At 49.1% G+C, this 13,699-nt stretch overlaps 1 protein-coding gene across 8 annotated transcripts; it reads left to right on the forward strand.

Annotated features, from left to right (window-relative positions):
• The first annotated feature begins 2,564 nt into the window (after positions 1-2,564).
• tbc1d30 (TBC1 domain family, member 30) lies at positions 2,565-13,577 on the forward strand. Of its 8 annotated transcripts, none has more exons than XM_028043256.1 (15): positions 2,565-3,301; positions 4,570-4,734; positions 6,326-6,387; positions 7,189-7,254; positions 7,474-7,599; positions 7,999-8,184; positions 8,259-8,328; positions 9,493-9,591; positions 9,672-9,840; positions 9,915-10,020; positions 10,097-10,215; positions 10,306-10,445; positions 10,883-11,092; positions 11,164-11,250; positions 12,008-13,577. In XM_028043256.1, exons 1-15 carry the CDS (start codon positions 2,881-2,883, stop codon positions 12,952-12,954), a joined length of 2,973 nt encoding a protein of 990 aa, XP_027899057.1. In that variant the 5' UTR covers positions 2,565-2,880; the 3' UTR covers positions 12,955-13,577. The 8 variants fall into 8 exon arrangements, with proteins under 8 accessions (XP_027899057.1, XP_027899059.1, XP_027899058.1 ...); XM_028043257.1 differs by having other exon boundaries at positions 2,568-3,301; positions 10,309-10,445; XM_028043258.1 differs by lacking the exon at positions 11,164-11,250 and having other exon boundaries at positions 2,567-3,301.
• The last annotated feature ends 122 nt before the right edge of the window (positions 13,578-13,699 follow it).

Here is a 13,699-nt window from a genome sequence, read left to right on the forward strand (position 1 = left end):
CGAATTTCGAGAGTGCACTCATCTCTGAACTATTGAGTGTTGCTGGTGTCCAGAAGTCCCACACGACTCCATATCACCCGATGGGTAATGGTTCTTGTGAAAGGATGAACCGCACCTTGGGCAATATGATTCGTGCCTTACCTCCAAAAGCTAAGCAAAGATGGCCTGACGCGCTGAAAGCCCTCACCTTTGCATACAACTGCACTGTCCACGAGACAACTGGCTTTGCTCCATTTCTGTTGATGTTTGGCAGAGTACCAAGACTCCCAATTGATATAATCTTTGGCTCTGTCATTGACCATCATGACGTCACAGATTATGACCGATATGTCCAGACGCTAAGGAAAGACCTTAAGGAGGCAATGGACATTGCACAAAGAACGGCGAGCAAACAATTGCAGCGCCACACAGATCTCTACAATCGGAAGGTCCGGGGATCCCCAGTGGAGATTGGAGACCGTGTTCTTTTGGCCAACAAAAAGGGGCGCGGCAAGAGAAAACTTGCTGATCGCTGGGAGAATGTTGTCTATACAGTTGTGGACAAGAATGACACCAGTCACACCTTTAAGTTGCAGAATGCGTCCACCGGGCAGGTGAAGGTTGTACATCGTAACCTGTTAATGCCAGTGAACTTTCTGCCTGTCGAGGATGCTTCGCTGCAGGATGAAGTGGATGTGTCTTCTGAATCTGGCTCGCGGGTGGTGGATAGCGATGGACAGGCTGTGTGTGGTGTGTCTGTGGCATCTGCTGAGTACAGGACAAGGGCTTGGGTTTCTGACTTGCCATCTGAAGTGTCCAGTGAGTTGCCGTCGACTGAGGATAATGAACCAGAAGACACGGTTGTGGAGCATCAACTGGCCTCCACCTACGTCACCTCTATTGACACTGATGTACATGAAAATTTGACCAGTGATGAGCAACAATCTGACTTGGTCATATCATTGGATCCAGCTACACGCTCTTCTGCTTTGGAGGCAGCAACGACTGCTGAGCATGATCTGAACTGTTTGCCTTTAGTTACGGTTCCTGTCTCACCTGAAACTGTTGTGCCCACTGGAGACCATACTGTTGTTGACAGGGTGGTGGGTACTCGCACAAGATCAAGGGTGGGAAGGTTACTTAAGCCTGTTTCCAGATTGATTGAGATGATGCACCAGAAAACGGAAACAGTTTGAGTCTTGTTAGAGTGAGGAGAGAGTTTGTTTTATTGTCCTTGTAATAGACAATAGTGTTTTAGAATGAACAAGGTGCTTTTGTTTTAATTTGTCTGTATCAGGATGGCGTATGGTTATAAGATGGAAAAATATGTAATCGGCATGTTTTGGGTTTTTTTTTTATGCTTCCCACACGTGTGATGAAGAGGTCTGGCCAACTTCTTCTTGCACTGATTCTTTTGAGAATAGTCGTCTGACTGGACTTTATTTGTAACTGTACTGCCTGGACTTTGCTGAGCAGAATTATCACATTTCAATGGCTGTGAAGATGCTATTGAAATATTGTCTAGAATATTCATTTTGTTTTTGTTCTCTTTTTCTCTTCTGGTTGCTGTGGTGTACCTGTTTTTTTTTTTTTTAGAGGGGATGTTGTTTTTGTTTGTGATGTTTGTTTATTTCAGGGTGCAAGTGGAATTCAGCAGGGGGGAATGTAACAGTGTTTAGGTTTAAGTTGTAGAATCCCACTTGCTTTATATGGATCAGTGCAATGGGGAAATAGCGCCCCCTCTCTGTGTGGCTGGTTAAATGTTGCTGGCTCCTGCACTCAGTGCCAGTCTGTGAAAGCTGCACGAGAGGTGAGTTGCGTTTTTCAGCACACAGTAGAAACGTGTTAGCAACATAATTTTCATTAACTTGGACAAATAGTGTGAAATTTATTAATTACTAGATGTGTGCCTAGCACCAATTTTTGTACTTTTAGTTTAGTTAAAATTATCAAACACTTCATGTGCTAAGCTAAAGGCTAACTTAACGCTCTGTTGTAGTGTGCTGAATGAAGCGGAGCCGTTGCACTGATCTGAACTCCCCATATGTTCCCATTCAGGAAATAAACTTGATAAACCAGAAACTTCTCGTCTTCATTAAAAATCTACACAACGCAGAGTCAAGGGGTTACTGGGGCCGGCCTGGTACAGTGGAGTGAAGCAGAACCCAGTTACATGAGCTTACTGTTTGATGATCAGTTGAAATGTATTATTATTGAATTGACATAGGTTACTGTAAAAAGTCTGGAGAAATGTGTTGTGAACTGTAGAAATAAAACTTAAATTGAATTAAATGCTACATTTTTTACTCATTTGCACTTCGCTGTTTTCATAACTGCGCAGTAATTATGTTATAAGTACTTTATTCTTCTGTTTTTATCAATTTTATTTTATTTTTTTAAATCTTTGTGTGAATCTACATTCTGTGATCTGCTGTACATCTGAATCACCGATGGACAGTAAATGATTTTATTCTAATTTTAAATTATTAAACATTTACTTAATTAATAAAACTACGTGTTAAAGTCTGAAAAGTTTCATAAACTTTAAGCAAAGTGAAAAACATCCTGGTACTTCCTGCTCAGCTGGCTGCTCACCACAGGAAGCTGATTGGTCGATCATTTTCGGCTCGTTTCTGATTGGCTTGCAGGAACACCTGTTGCACCTGCCTGTGGAGCAGCAGAAAGTTTGTCCGTCGCTCAGGAGTCGCTTTGGACCGGTCCATTGTTCCGTTAGAGAGGGGGGATCCGGGAAGTCCGGCCCGGAACCCGGAGGCAGGCAGCGGGAGCGGCGGGACCGGCCCACCTGCCGCGGGGAGCCGTGGAGTCTTCCACGGACTCAGACAAACTTCCACTCCGCTGATAAACCCGCTCCGGATCGGAACCGGTCCAGCGGCCGGAAACATGGCAGCGAGGCTCGAACCGAGCCGGGAGGAACTTCTGGAAGTGAACATATGTGATCGCAGCGTGGGCTCCGAGGAGGAGAGCGGCGTGTTCAGCCACTCCGCGGAGGATTTCTGCGGCTTCCAGCAGTGGATCCACAATGACACATCATCATCCTCATCCTCACCTTCACCACGTCCGGCGGAGCTGCGGGACCCGGAACCCGCGGCCCCACGCAGCTCCATCGTGGACTGTCTGCTGGTGGAGCTCTACGACGCGTTCAGCGGCGGCGGCGGGCGGCGCACCGCGGACAGCTGGGACAGCTCCACCGGCTCCGGCTCCGACACCCTGCCGGCCCGCAGCAGCTCCGGCTGCGGCTTCCTGCAGGAGCTGCAGGAGCGGCACACCCGGCGGCTGCAGATGACATACCTGGCCCAGAAAGGTGAGCGGGGCCGGGCGGGGGCTGGCGGGCCCTGCGCGGCCCGGAAGGGTCTGCTGCCTGGGTCCGACCAGAACCCGGTACTGAAGCTGAAACTGCAGAAAGTAATTAATGTGTTTAATACATGAATGATTAAAGTGAAATCAGACAAAATTCTGTGTTTTGTGAACTAAAAATAAGACCTGAAACATCTCAGAGTGACATCAACTAAACATACATGCAGAATGAGAGGGAGGGATTAAACTAATGAGGCAATATAATAATTATCATGAAGCAACATTTCATTTATTTAGTCTGAAAAAGGAGTTCAGAAAGAAGAGCGCCCCCTGCAGGCTGGATGCTGCTAAAGCTCCGCAATATTAACTTAACTATAACTCGATAACTATAATAATGTTGAGCTGTTTAGTTATTTCCTGGTTAGTGGAGCTGATGGGTCGTCGCCTTGGAGTCTCGCCTGGCATGCAGCGGCAGGATGTGTTTGCCCTACACACACACACAGAGAGCACACACACACGCCCACACACACACACGCCCACACACAGACACACACTCTGCCTGCTGAACAATGCAGAGTCAGGAAAAGGAAACGGTCCGATAACGGTTCTGGTGTTTTCCTGCTGCTCTGCTTTCAGCAGCTAAACTTCAAAGTTTCCTCTTTTACAGAAACTGAAAATATTATGAATATTATAATTAGTTTAATGAACTTCATGTTTTCTGCTGTAATGCGCAGATTGAGACGGAAAGATCACTGATCACATACACGCTCAGATCAGACCCGCTGACCCGGTTCTGTTTGAGCAAAATGGGAGGAAAAGTCCATCCATCCATTTTCTGTTCACCCTTTGTCCCTAATGGGGTCGGGAGGTTTGCTGGTGTCTATCTCCAGCTACGTTCCGGGCGGGAGGCGGGGTCACCTGGACAGGTCGCCAGTCTGTCGCAGGGCAACACAGAGACAAACAACCATGCGCGCGCACACACACACACACACACTCACACCTAGGGAGAATTTAGAGAGACCAATTAATCTGACGGTCATGTTTTTGGACTGTGGGAGGAAGCCGGAGTACCCGGAGAGAACGCACAGGGAGAACATTCAAACGCCATGCAGAAAGACCCCGGCCGGGAATCGAACCCAGAACCTTCTTGCTGCAAGGCAACAGTGCTACCAACTGCCAAGGTGTTGAATCAGGTTCTGGTTGTGATTCTGGTTCTGGTTCTGAATCGGGTTCCGGTCCTGGTTCTGACCCGCTGTGCTGCTCTTCTCCTGTCAGACCTGCAGGAGCTGCGCTCCATCATCCAGGAGGTGAAGCACCGCTCCGGCCTGCAGTCCACCAAGCTGCTGCGGCAGCTGAAGAGGCGGGACCGGCTGGTCCACAAGCGCCAGAAGAACTATGACGTCATCACGGCGTGCCTCCAGGCCGTGTCCCAGAAGAGACGTAAGACCAGAACCGTGTCTGTTTGGGTCCATGAAGTTCTGCTAATTATTCCAACCACTTCAAAGACCTGCACATTTCTGCAGACATAAAAGCTCATTTTGTAGATGATCGTTTTGATTCGGACCGCAGGTCCGGAACCGGTACCGGCTCATGAACCAACATTTTCTCAGAAAGTTTGAAACCAGAACTAAAACTAAGAGCTGAGTTCATAACGTTATTCTGCAGGAAAAAAATAATCCGTAATAATCTCATTGTTTCCTTTCTGATAAACATTAGATCCAGTTTTACTGTCGAACTTTATGGACCGGACCGGACCGGTCCTCCTTTAGCTCCTCTGTCCTCCGTCCCTGCGCCGCCTCCTGGTGACGTCAGAGCGGAGGAAGCGGAGGAAGAGTGCAGCATCAGCAGCATCCACCACTTCCTCCATCTCATCAGATGCTCTTCGGTACCGGTACCGGCAGGTTGTTTGGACCTGGTTCCTGTTAGTCCGGAAGCAGCGCTTCAGAACCTGAACCGGCTTGAACAGTTCGGCTCGGCTCGGTTCCGGATGGGCTGCGGTTCGTAAGGCGATGAGCGCAGAGTCCGGTCGGAGCGGCCTGTTTCCGGGATGAGGCAGGAGCGGCTCCCCGCCGGCAGGAGGCCCCGGGCGGTCGGCCGGCAGCGGCCGCAGGGCCCGGCGGGGGTCGGCGGCATCATCAGCAGCGTCCTGCGGAAACGCAACGGGATCTCCCGCAGCGCCCCGCGGCTGCTCTGCACCCTGGAACCAGGTCTGGACCTGCGGTTCCGACCGCCACTCCGCATGGACCTCCTGCTTAATGTTTAATTATTCTGAGTTCATTTGGACATTTTGCTCTGTTTATTTTTAGGTTTAATCTCCGACACCAAAATATAATTTAGATTGAAATCAGAACATTTAAATGTCATAATTCTAGATTTTGAAGAAATGAAACATTTCTCTGTAAATGAATCTGATCCGTCTGGTTTAAGATTCAGTTTCCTTCCTTTCTCTCTGCCGGCTTTTATTTTGTATTTTTCTGTAATTGTAAAGCGCTTCCGGTGTAGTCCCGCCGCTGTAATCTCGGTGGGCGCTGTCCCGGGTGGGAATATAATCCGGTACCGGGAAGTGGGCGGGTTCTCCCCGGTAATCCCCCCCCCCCGAAGCCGCGCAACGAACCGGCGCTGGAGCGGAATGGCGCAGGGGAGCCGAACCGAACCGGACCAAGCAGGTCAAACGAGATTTTCTAACAGAATAATAATAGTTAGAAAGGTTCCGGTTGGAGGAAACGGGTTCGGTTTGGTCTGGTACGGTCGGAAAGTTTTCCCTATTCGGTTCGGGTCCAGTTCACTTCCTGTCGGTGTTTAGCGGTTCGGGACCGATTCAGCACCACCGGAAGTGGACAGCGAAAACGGACCTTTTGGATCAGATGATCCTGATTCATAAAAAGATGAAAAAGCTGGAGATGTGACTTTAATTCCGACTCGGTTCTGTTGATCCTGAAGTCCTGATGGAACTTTTCTGTGTGAAAGTTGATTTGTAAGCCGGTTCTGATCCGGTAGAAGCTGTGGTGCTCAGGCTCCTGTTTGTTTCCAGGTGTTGACACCAGGCTGAAGTTCACCATCGAGCCGTCGCTGGGAAACAACGGCTTCCAGCAGGTGAGGGCCACCCAGGGCCGGCCCCAGGCATCTGAGAGCTGGGGGCCCAGGGCACCAACAACATTAAATAATACACTCTAAATGCTCTTAAACATGGAAAAACTATTTATTTATACAGAAAGATAATAGTTAATATCTTCCTGTTTTCTGCTGCTTCTGTAGTTAATAGTTAAATAATGACATGCTGCAAAAACATTTCACAGAAGTATTTTTGGTTTTGTTTCTAGTGTAAATATCTTATATTAGATAAATGTAACTTGAAATAAGATGAAATGTAAAGATATAGGAGCTTAATTTAGGTTAATAGTTCCTTCATATTGATGGATTATTTCATTTCTAAATTGGGGGGAAACAGTTTCTCATCAATATGAAGAACTTATTGACTTCATTTAAGCTCCTATATCTGCTGGAAGGTAGTTCAGGTATTTACACTTGGCCAAAATGACTTGGTAGGATTTAGAGTTTTTTCAGTGCAGCATTTTGAAATGTTTTTTATTTAGTTTATTCTATAAGGTTAAAATCATAATAATACTGATTAGAAGTGATGCTAATGCTAGCAGCTCCACACAGAGGAATGATGAAGAGTCCCTGTCAAAACCAGCTGGTCTGGGCTGAACTCACCGTGAAACATGGTGGTGGCAGCATCATGCTGTGGGGATACTTTCTTCAGTGGAGGATGAAGATGAGAAGTTTTCTATTAGCTGTGGGGTGTACTTACTTCTGAACGAGTTTTCCTTATAGGAACCAGAAGTTTACATACAGTGAATAAAGGACATTAAGTGTTGCGTCTCTGTTCCTCAGTGGTACGATGCGCTGAAAGCTGTGGCGCGGCTTCCCACCGGGATACCGAGGGAGTGGAGGAAGAAGGTACGCATCATCATCATCATCATCAGTTATTGTTATTGTTGTGACGTCAGTCAGAGATCAGAATGATGGAGAACCTTCAGCTCACGTTGGTCAGAGATAAAATCACACTGGTACCTTCAAATAAATGAGCAGTTTAGGGTTCAGTGTTTGGACCCTCTCTGGGTTCTGAAGGTTCTACTGGTTCTGGAGGTTCTGATTCACTGTGGCGTGTCGTTGCAGGTTTGGCTAACGCTAGCGGACCGCTACCTCCACAGCATCTCCATCAACTGGGACAAAACGCTTCGCTTCACCTTCAACGAGCGCAGCAACCCGGACGACGACTCCCTGGGCATCCAGATCGTCAAGGTAACCAGACTTTATCTGTGATCTGATTGGCCGAGGAGGGGAGTCAGTTAGCGTCTGATAGGTCGATTCCAGGTGAACTGATGTTTGCGGGTCTCATTGAGCTTCATGGACCAGGAGAACTTTCTACAGCTCTACGTTTTCATGCTAAATGAATATCTGAATCTGATCTCCAGTTTCCTTCTGACTGGGAGACATGTTGACCTTCCTGGACTCGTTTGTGTCACTTCCTGTCAGAAAGCAACGTTCTGATTGGAGGAAATTCTTGGTTTTAACCCATCCTGGTTCCCTTTCCATGCAGGTAAAATCACATAAACAGAACCGGCAGCAGCTGGGATGGTGTCGTCATGGAAACGGGTGAGAGGGTCAAAGTCCGCTCCTGTGTTTCCCTCTCTGCTGCAGGATCTGCATCGCACCGGCTGCAGTTCTTACTGCGGCCAGGAGGGGGAGCAGGACCGGGTGGTTCTGAAGCGGGTTCTGCTGGCCTACGCCCGCTGGAACAAGTCGGTGGGTTACTGCCAGGGCTTCAACGTGCTGGCCGCTCTCATCCTGGAGGTGACTGAAGGAAACGAGAGCGACGCGCTGAAGGTGAGTCCGGCTGACGGGTCAGCCACCTGGAAGGTTCTCCAGAACCTCACCTGGTTCTGCTGTTTGGGTTTTAGGTGATGATCTACCTGATCGACAAGGTTCTGCCAGAGAGCTACTTTGCCAACAACCTGCGAGCGCTATCAGGTAAACCCGGCTTCATGTCTGAAACCGCCATGTTTCAACATGGCTGCCGTTTTTAGACCTACTAAACAATTATTGCCATAAAATGTTCCACATATTCATAACTTGGATTAACTTTGTCGCATCATGTTTTAGTCGTCAAATTCATACAACTTCATGATAATATGAAGCAAAATCAGAAACTTTCTGTGTGAGTCTCACACCAGTCAACAGGGAGGAAGGGAGGCATCTTAATGGTTAGCGTTAGCTTCCGCTATTTATTTGTTTAGTGCTAGCTTCTTTCGTTTTGTGTTAAGTGGTTCAGTGTTAGCTTATGCTAAATGTAATGTGTTTAGAGGTTTAGCAATAGCTTCTACAAATTATTTTTCAGTTGTTTGGATTTAGCGGTTTAGTTAGCTTCTGCACATTTTTTATGTGATTACTAGTTTACTAATGTTTTTTTTTTTACGTTGACTCTCTAATTTATTTGTCTGTAGCAGTTTAGGGTTAGCTTTGGCTTTTTTAAAATGTTATTTTGGCTCTAGCTGCCTTTATGTGAAAGTGTTATGTTAGGAAAGTAATGAGAGAGGGAAACCATGCGGCAAAGGTCACCGGGCTGGAATCGAACCTGTGACTGCCGGGTCAAGGACTAAGCTTTGGCTTCTTTTTTTTAATGTTTTCTGACTTTTGCTAATTTTGTGCTTTAGCGTCCAATTTTTTTACAATTTTTTTATTTAGTAACTTAGTGATGGCTTTTGCAAATGGTTTTGTACGTTAACGTCCATTTTTTTAGTGTGTTTAGCGGTTTTGAGTTAACTTCCGATAATATTTTAATGTGTTTAGCGTTAGCAGAGCTAAAATTGATATTCAACGCCTGAGTAGTTGGTGAATCTAACTTTCTGGTTAGCTGTGGCTAATGGCTACTTCCAGTTTTAGTTCATACATATCTTACATACAATACAACCATTGCGACCATTTTGATTAATTGTCTTGTTCTAAGCGAAATGAGCTACTATATCTTAAAGTTAGTTTTGCCCTATTTCAAGTGTCGTGAAACTAGACAACTTACTTGGTGAGCCACAGAGGTAGGAGGCGTGTTGCAGGCAGCTGGCCGGCAGCGTGCAGCAGCGGGTGGGGGAGGGGCAGCAGGCCTTCAGTAGTGCTGAGGATGTGTCTTCCTGTCTCCAGTGGACATGGCGGTGTTCCGGGACCTGCTGCGGCTCAAGCTGCCCCGACTGTCTCAGCACCTTCATCACCTGCAGAAAGTAGCCAATCGGGAGGCTGGAGGTAAGTCATCATCATCACCATCATCATCATCATGGGGGTCGTCATGGTGAATCAGGATGAAGGAGCCTCCTGTCCTGCAGGCAGCTACGAGCCGCCGCTCACCAACATCTTCACCATGCAGTGGTTCCTCACCATGTTCGCCACCTGCCTACCGGCGCCAACCGTCCTCAGGATCTGGGACTCGGTGTTCTTCGAGGGGTCCGAGGTTCTGTTCCGGGCGGCGCTGGCCATCTGGGAGCGGCTGGGGGAGTGAGTGGAGCTGCAGGACCAGGGGTCAGGGGCCGGGGGAGCCCAGCTGAAGCCTGTGTGTGTCTCGTCTCCAGGAGGATCGAGGACTGCCAGACGGCGGACGAGTTCTACAGCACCATGGGCGGCCTGACCCAGGAGATGCTGGAGCAGAACCTGCTGCACCCGGCGCAGCTCATGCAGGTAGTGGCAGCATCAGGAGGGGCATGGCCTGCAGCCGGGGGCGTGGCCTGCAGCTGAGGCTCTGTTTGCTCTGCAGGACGTTTACTCCATGGCGCCGTTCCCGTTCCCCCAGCTGGCCGAGCTCAGAGAGAAATACACCTACAACATCACGCCGTTCCCCACCGCAGCCAAGGTCAACACCAAGGTCAACGCAAGGTACCGTTTCCATGGAGACCACGTCGGCCAGCCGTTCCTTCCTGGTGTCCTTTAAGTCTTCCTCCATCCTGACCCAGTTCTGTCCTCCAGCAGCGGTCCGTCCGGTTGGGACAGTGAGGAAGACGCCGATGTGGACGATGACGACTCTGTGGCGGCGGCCCTGGGCTGCTTGGGGCCCCTGGGCGGCCTGCTGGCCCCTGAGCTGCAGAGATACCAGAAACACCTCAAAGGTTGGCATGACAACCACAGACCAGTGCTGACCCGGTACCTCCAGACAGAAACAATTGGACCAAAAACCTTTTCAGTCCCTAACACCTTTACTCTTTAATCTGTTGATCAAACTGTTTTAGTTCCACTGGAAGATCATTTCTCTTCTAATATTTTTCTCATGTTATAAATGAATAAAATATTATTGATGAAAAACTAATAATTTTTCATCAATATTACATTATTGATTTGAACCAGCTGATAACTTCAAAGTTTGTAAATTAGTTTTATTTAAGTGCACTAAAAACTTCACCAAAAATACTTTTTACAGTGTATGTGACAAACAGCAGAAATGGAGCAGAATGAATCTATATCAACGTTTTCTGTGAAAAGAATCTGAAAAGTGTGGTGTGCATGTACAGTCGATACCTGAGGCCGTCTGTCTGTCGTGTTCCTCTAGATCAGCGAGTCGAGCAGGGCAACATCGCCGAGCTGAGCCCGGGCGCCGTGGGCGGAGCCGCCACAGGAAGTGGTCGTGCGGAGCATCAGGCGGCCGTCAACAGCATGATGTTGGAGCGGATGAGCACCGACATCACGGCGCTGAAGAAGCAATATGGCCGCATCAAGCGGCGGCAGCAGCAGCAGGCCATGCGGCTCTGCATCCGCACAGGTGAGGCGGCGCCGCCGACTCCGACGCCCCGACAGGAAGTGCATAGTTTAACCGCACTGTGTGACTCGTAGGACCCGGACCCGGCATGGCCATTAGTCCTGGGGTTCTGCAGGACCGTCTCAACAAACCCGGCAGCGGTTCTGACCCGGAAGCTCACGGTACTCGGGTCCAAACGGCAGAACGGCTCAGACTGGTGGCGGGGCGACACTTTAGGAAACAGGAAGTGTTGGAGTGACTTTCTGTTTCTGTTCAGGAACTGGATCCTCATCCAAACGTTGATTTATTCCAGCAGAACAATAAAAATCTAAAAATGATTTCATGAAGAAGCTGCTCCAGACATATGCATGGAAAGTTGAGTGGAGGGAAGAAATGTGATGGAAAATATACCTGAACAAACATTAAGGACTGTGAAGCTTCCAGTCACGTTAGCCACTAACAGTACCAGTACCTGCTTTAATCACCATGGTAACCTGGGCTGGTCTGCATTGACGCAGTAATCAGCCCAGACCAGAACTGAACGGATTGATTATTGATCTGATATTTGGTTCCGATTCTCTGAACGCTCCAGAATCATCAAATAAACAGAATTTTACTTAAAGTCGCTGAAATGAATCAACTTTTCGATGAAGTTCTGGTTGGTGGAAACGAACGTCGCTACTGGATGTCAGCTCATCCTGGTCCTGAGTAAAAATGGCCGACTTGGCGAGCAGCGGAACCTCTTGGTTCTGATGGACGTTCAGTAGAGGCAGAAGTTTCTGACCCGGTACTTCCTGCTTTAACTAACCAGCTGCTAACATCCTTCCTCCAGCCGGTTCTGGGATCTGATTGGTCCTCCTGTGGCGCCCTCTGCTGGCTGCAGCCTCTCCCTGCAGCCTGTTTTCACTCTCTGCCATCTTTTCTTCTTCTTCTCCTCAGATAAATGTCTCGCCACGCAGGTTTTGGCCTCGCAGCTCAACCCGTCCAGTGCCGTCATCAACCACCTGCTGCTGGGCCGGAAGCCCCGCGGCCCGTCCAGAACCTTCCGGCCCGGGTCGGCCGGCTCGCCCTGCAGGCGGCGCCGCGCCTCCAGCAGCACCGGCTCCCCGGGCAGCCGCAGAGGCTCTCCGGGGCGGAACCACGCTCGGCAGCACCGCAGGAACCCGGCCCGGGTCCGGGCCCGGATTGGGGTCCGAGACTCTGAGGTGAGGGAGGATGATGATGATGAAGATGATGAAGAGGAAGGGGAGTCAGGATGTGAAGAGGAGGTGAAGGTGGAGGAGGTGGAGGTCCGGCTGGACTCCCTGGACCTGGAGAACCAAGCAACCCAGAACTCCCATACCGACCCAGAACCAGAACCTGATGAAGAGGCGAGGAGAGCTGCAGCTCCTCTTCCTCCTCCAGACTCAGACCGACCCGGAGAGCCAGACTCAGCCGGTTCTGATGGACCTGATGCAGAACCTTCAACATCATCTTCCTCCCCCGGTTCTCCTCTACCTCCCTCCTCTTCCTCACTCAGTCCTCCTCTTCCTTCCTCCTCTTCCTTCCCCGGTCCTCCTCCTCCTCCCTCCTCTTCCTCCCCCGGTTCTCCTCTTCCCCCCTCCTCTTCCTCTCCCGGTTCTCCTCTTCCTCCCTCCTCTTCCTCCCCCGGTTCTGCTTCTCCTCTTCCTTCCTCACTCAGTCCTCCTCTTCCTCCCTCCTCTTCCTCGGCTCCCCGCCAGCCTCTCTTCTCTCCGTTTCCATCCATCAAGCAGCCCAGGAAGTCTCTGGCGGCTCGGAACCTGGGCCTTTACGGGCCGACATCCAGAACCCCCACGGTCCACTTCCCCCAGCTGAGCCGCAGCCTGAACCGGAGCAGCGCCGCCGGGGCCACGGGCCGGCGGTGAAGAGCTCAGCGGGTCGGAACCGGGCTGCAGTATTCCCCGGTTTGCACTACAGCCATAAAACATTTCTATGCCAAGTATTTATCTGCACAGGATGGATGGAGACCCGAAAGCATCCTGACCCGACGTCCTCCAGAACCTTCTGCTTGTTTCCTATCACTCTGTTCTGGTTCTGTAGAAACCCAGAATGTACCGTCTCCATCTGTCGTAATGAAAGAATGAAAGGAAACATTCAGCTGTGGCTCGTTTCTTCTGTTCTCAAAGATCTGAACCAGTTCTCTGACCTCAGATTAAACAACTGAACCACTTTTTCCTTCCACTAAGCTTTCCATTAATATGGTTGGATCCAGCTCTCTGATCTTCTGCTGCTTTAGCATCTTGTTCTTCTTCTTCAGCCAACCATATTGATGGAAAGCTTAGTAGAAGGAAAAAGTGGTAGAATAAGTTGTGATCTGAAGCAAAGCCTCCAGAATCCAATCAGGGTTCTGACAGTTTTCATGTCTGAGACACAAATTTCCAGATGACTATTAAGTCATCGTATATAATTACTTTTGATGACAATTTCTGGAATATGTAGCTTGCAGAGTGGATGGAGATTATTGGGATATGGAATAAAATCTGGAAAATAGCTGAATTTACTTCTGTTCTTTTCCAGATTCTGTTCAGTAAAGACAGTCAACACCTGATGGATCCGGTCAGACGTTCAGCTTCAGCATTCGTTTCTATTATTGTGTAGGAAATTATCTTC

The sequence above is a fragment of the Xiphophorus couchianus genome, chromosome 17, assembly GCF_001444195.1.
Source record: "Xiphophorus couchianus chromosome 17, X_couchianus-1.0, whole genome shotgun sequence".
In the NCBI taxonomy this organism is placed as follows: domain Eukaryota; kingdom Metazoa; phylum Chordata; class Actinopteri; order Cyprinodontiformes; family Poeciliidae; genus Xiphophorus; species Xiphophorus couchianus.

What these genes read in the sequence shown, in the direction of transcription:
- tbc1d30 (XM_028043256.1), top strand. Translation starts at nt 2,881, where the DNA reads ATGGCAGCGAGGCTCGAACCGAGCCGGGAGGAACTTCTGGAAGTGAAC. An exon ending in TGGGCATCCAGATCGTCAAG is followed by an intron (nt 7,600 to 7,998) that starts GTAACCAGACTT and finishes TCTCTGCTGCAG; the next exon opens with GATCTGCATCGCACCGGCTG. An exon ending in AACACCAAGGTCAACGCAAG is followed by an intron (nt 10,216 to 10,305) that starts GTACCGTTTCCA and finishes TCTGTCCTCCAG; the next exon opens with CAGCGGTCCGTCCGGTTGGG.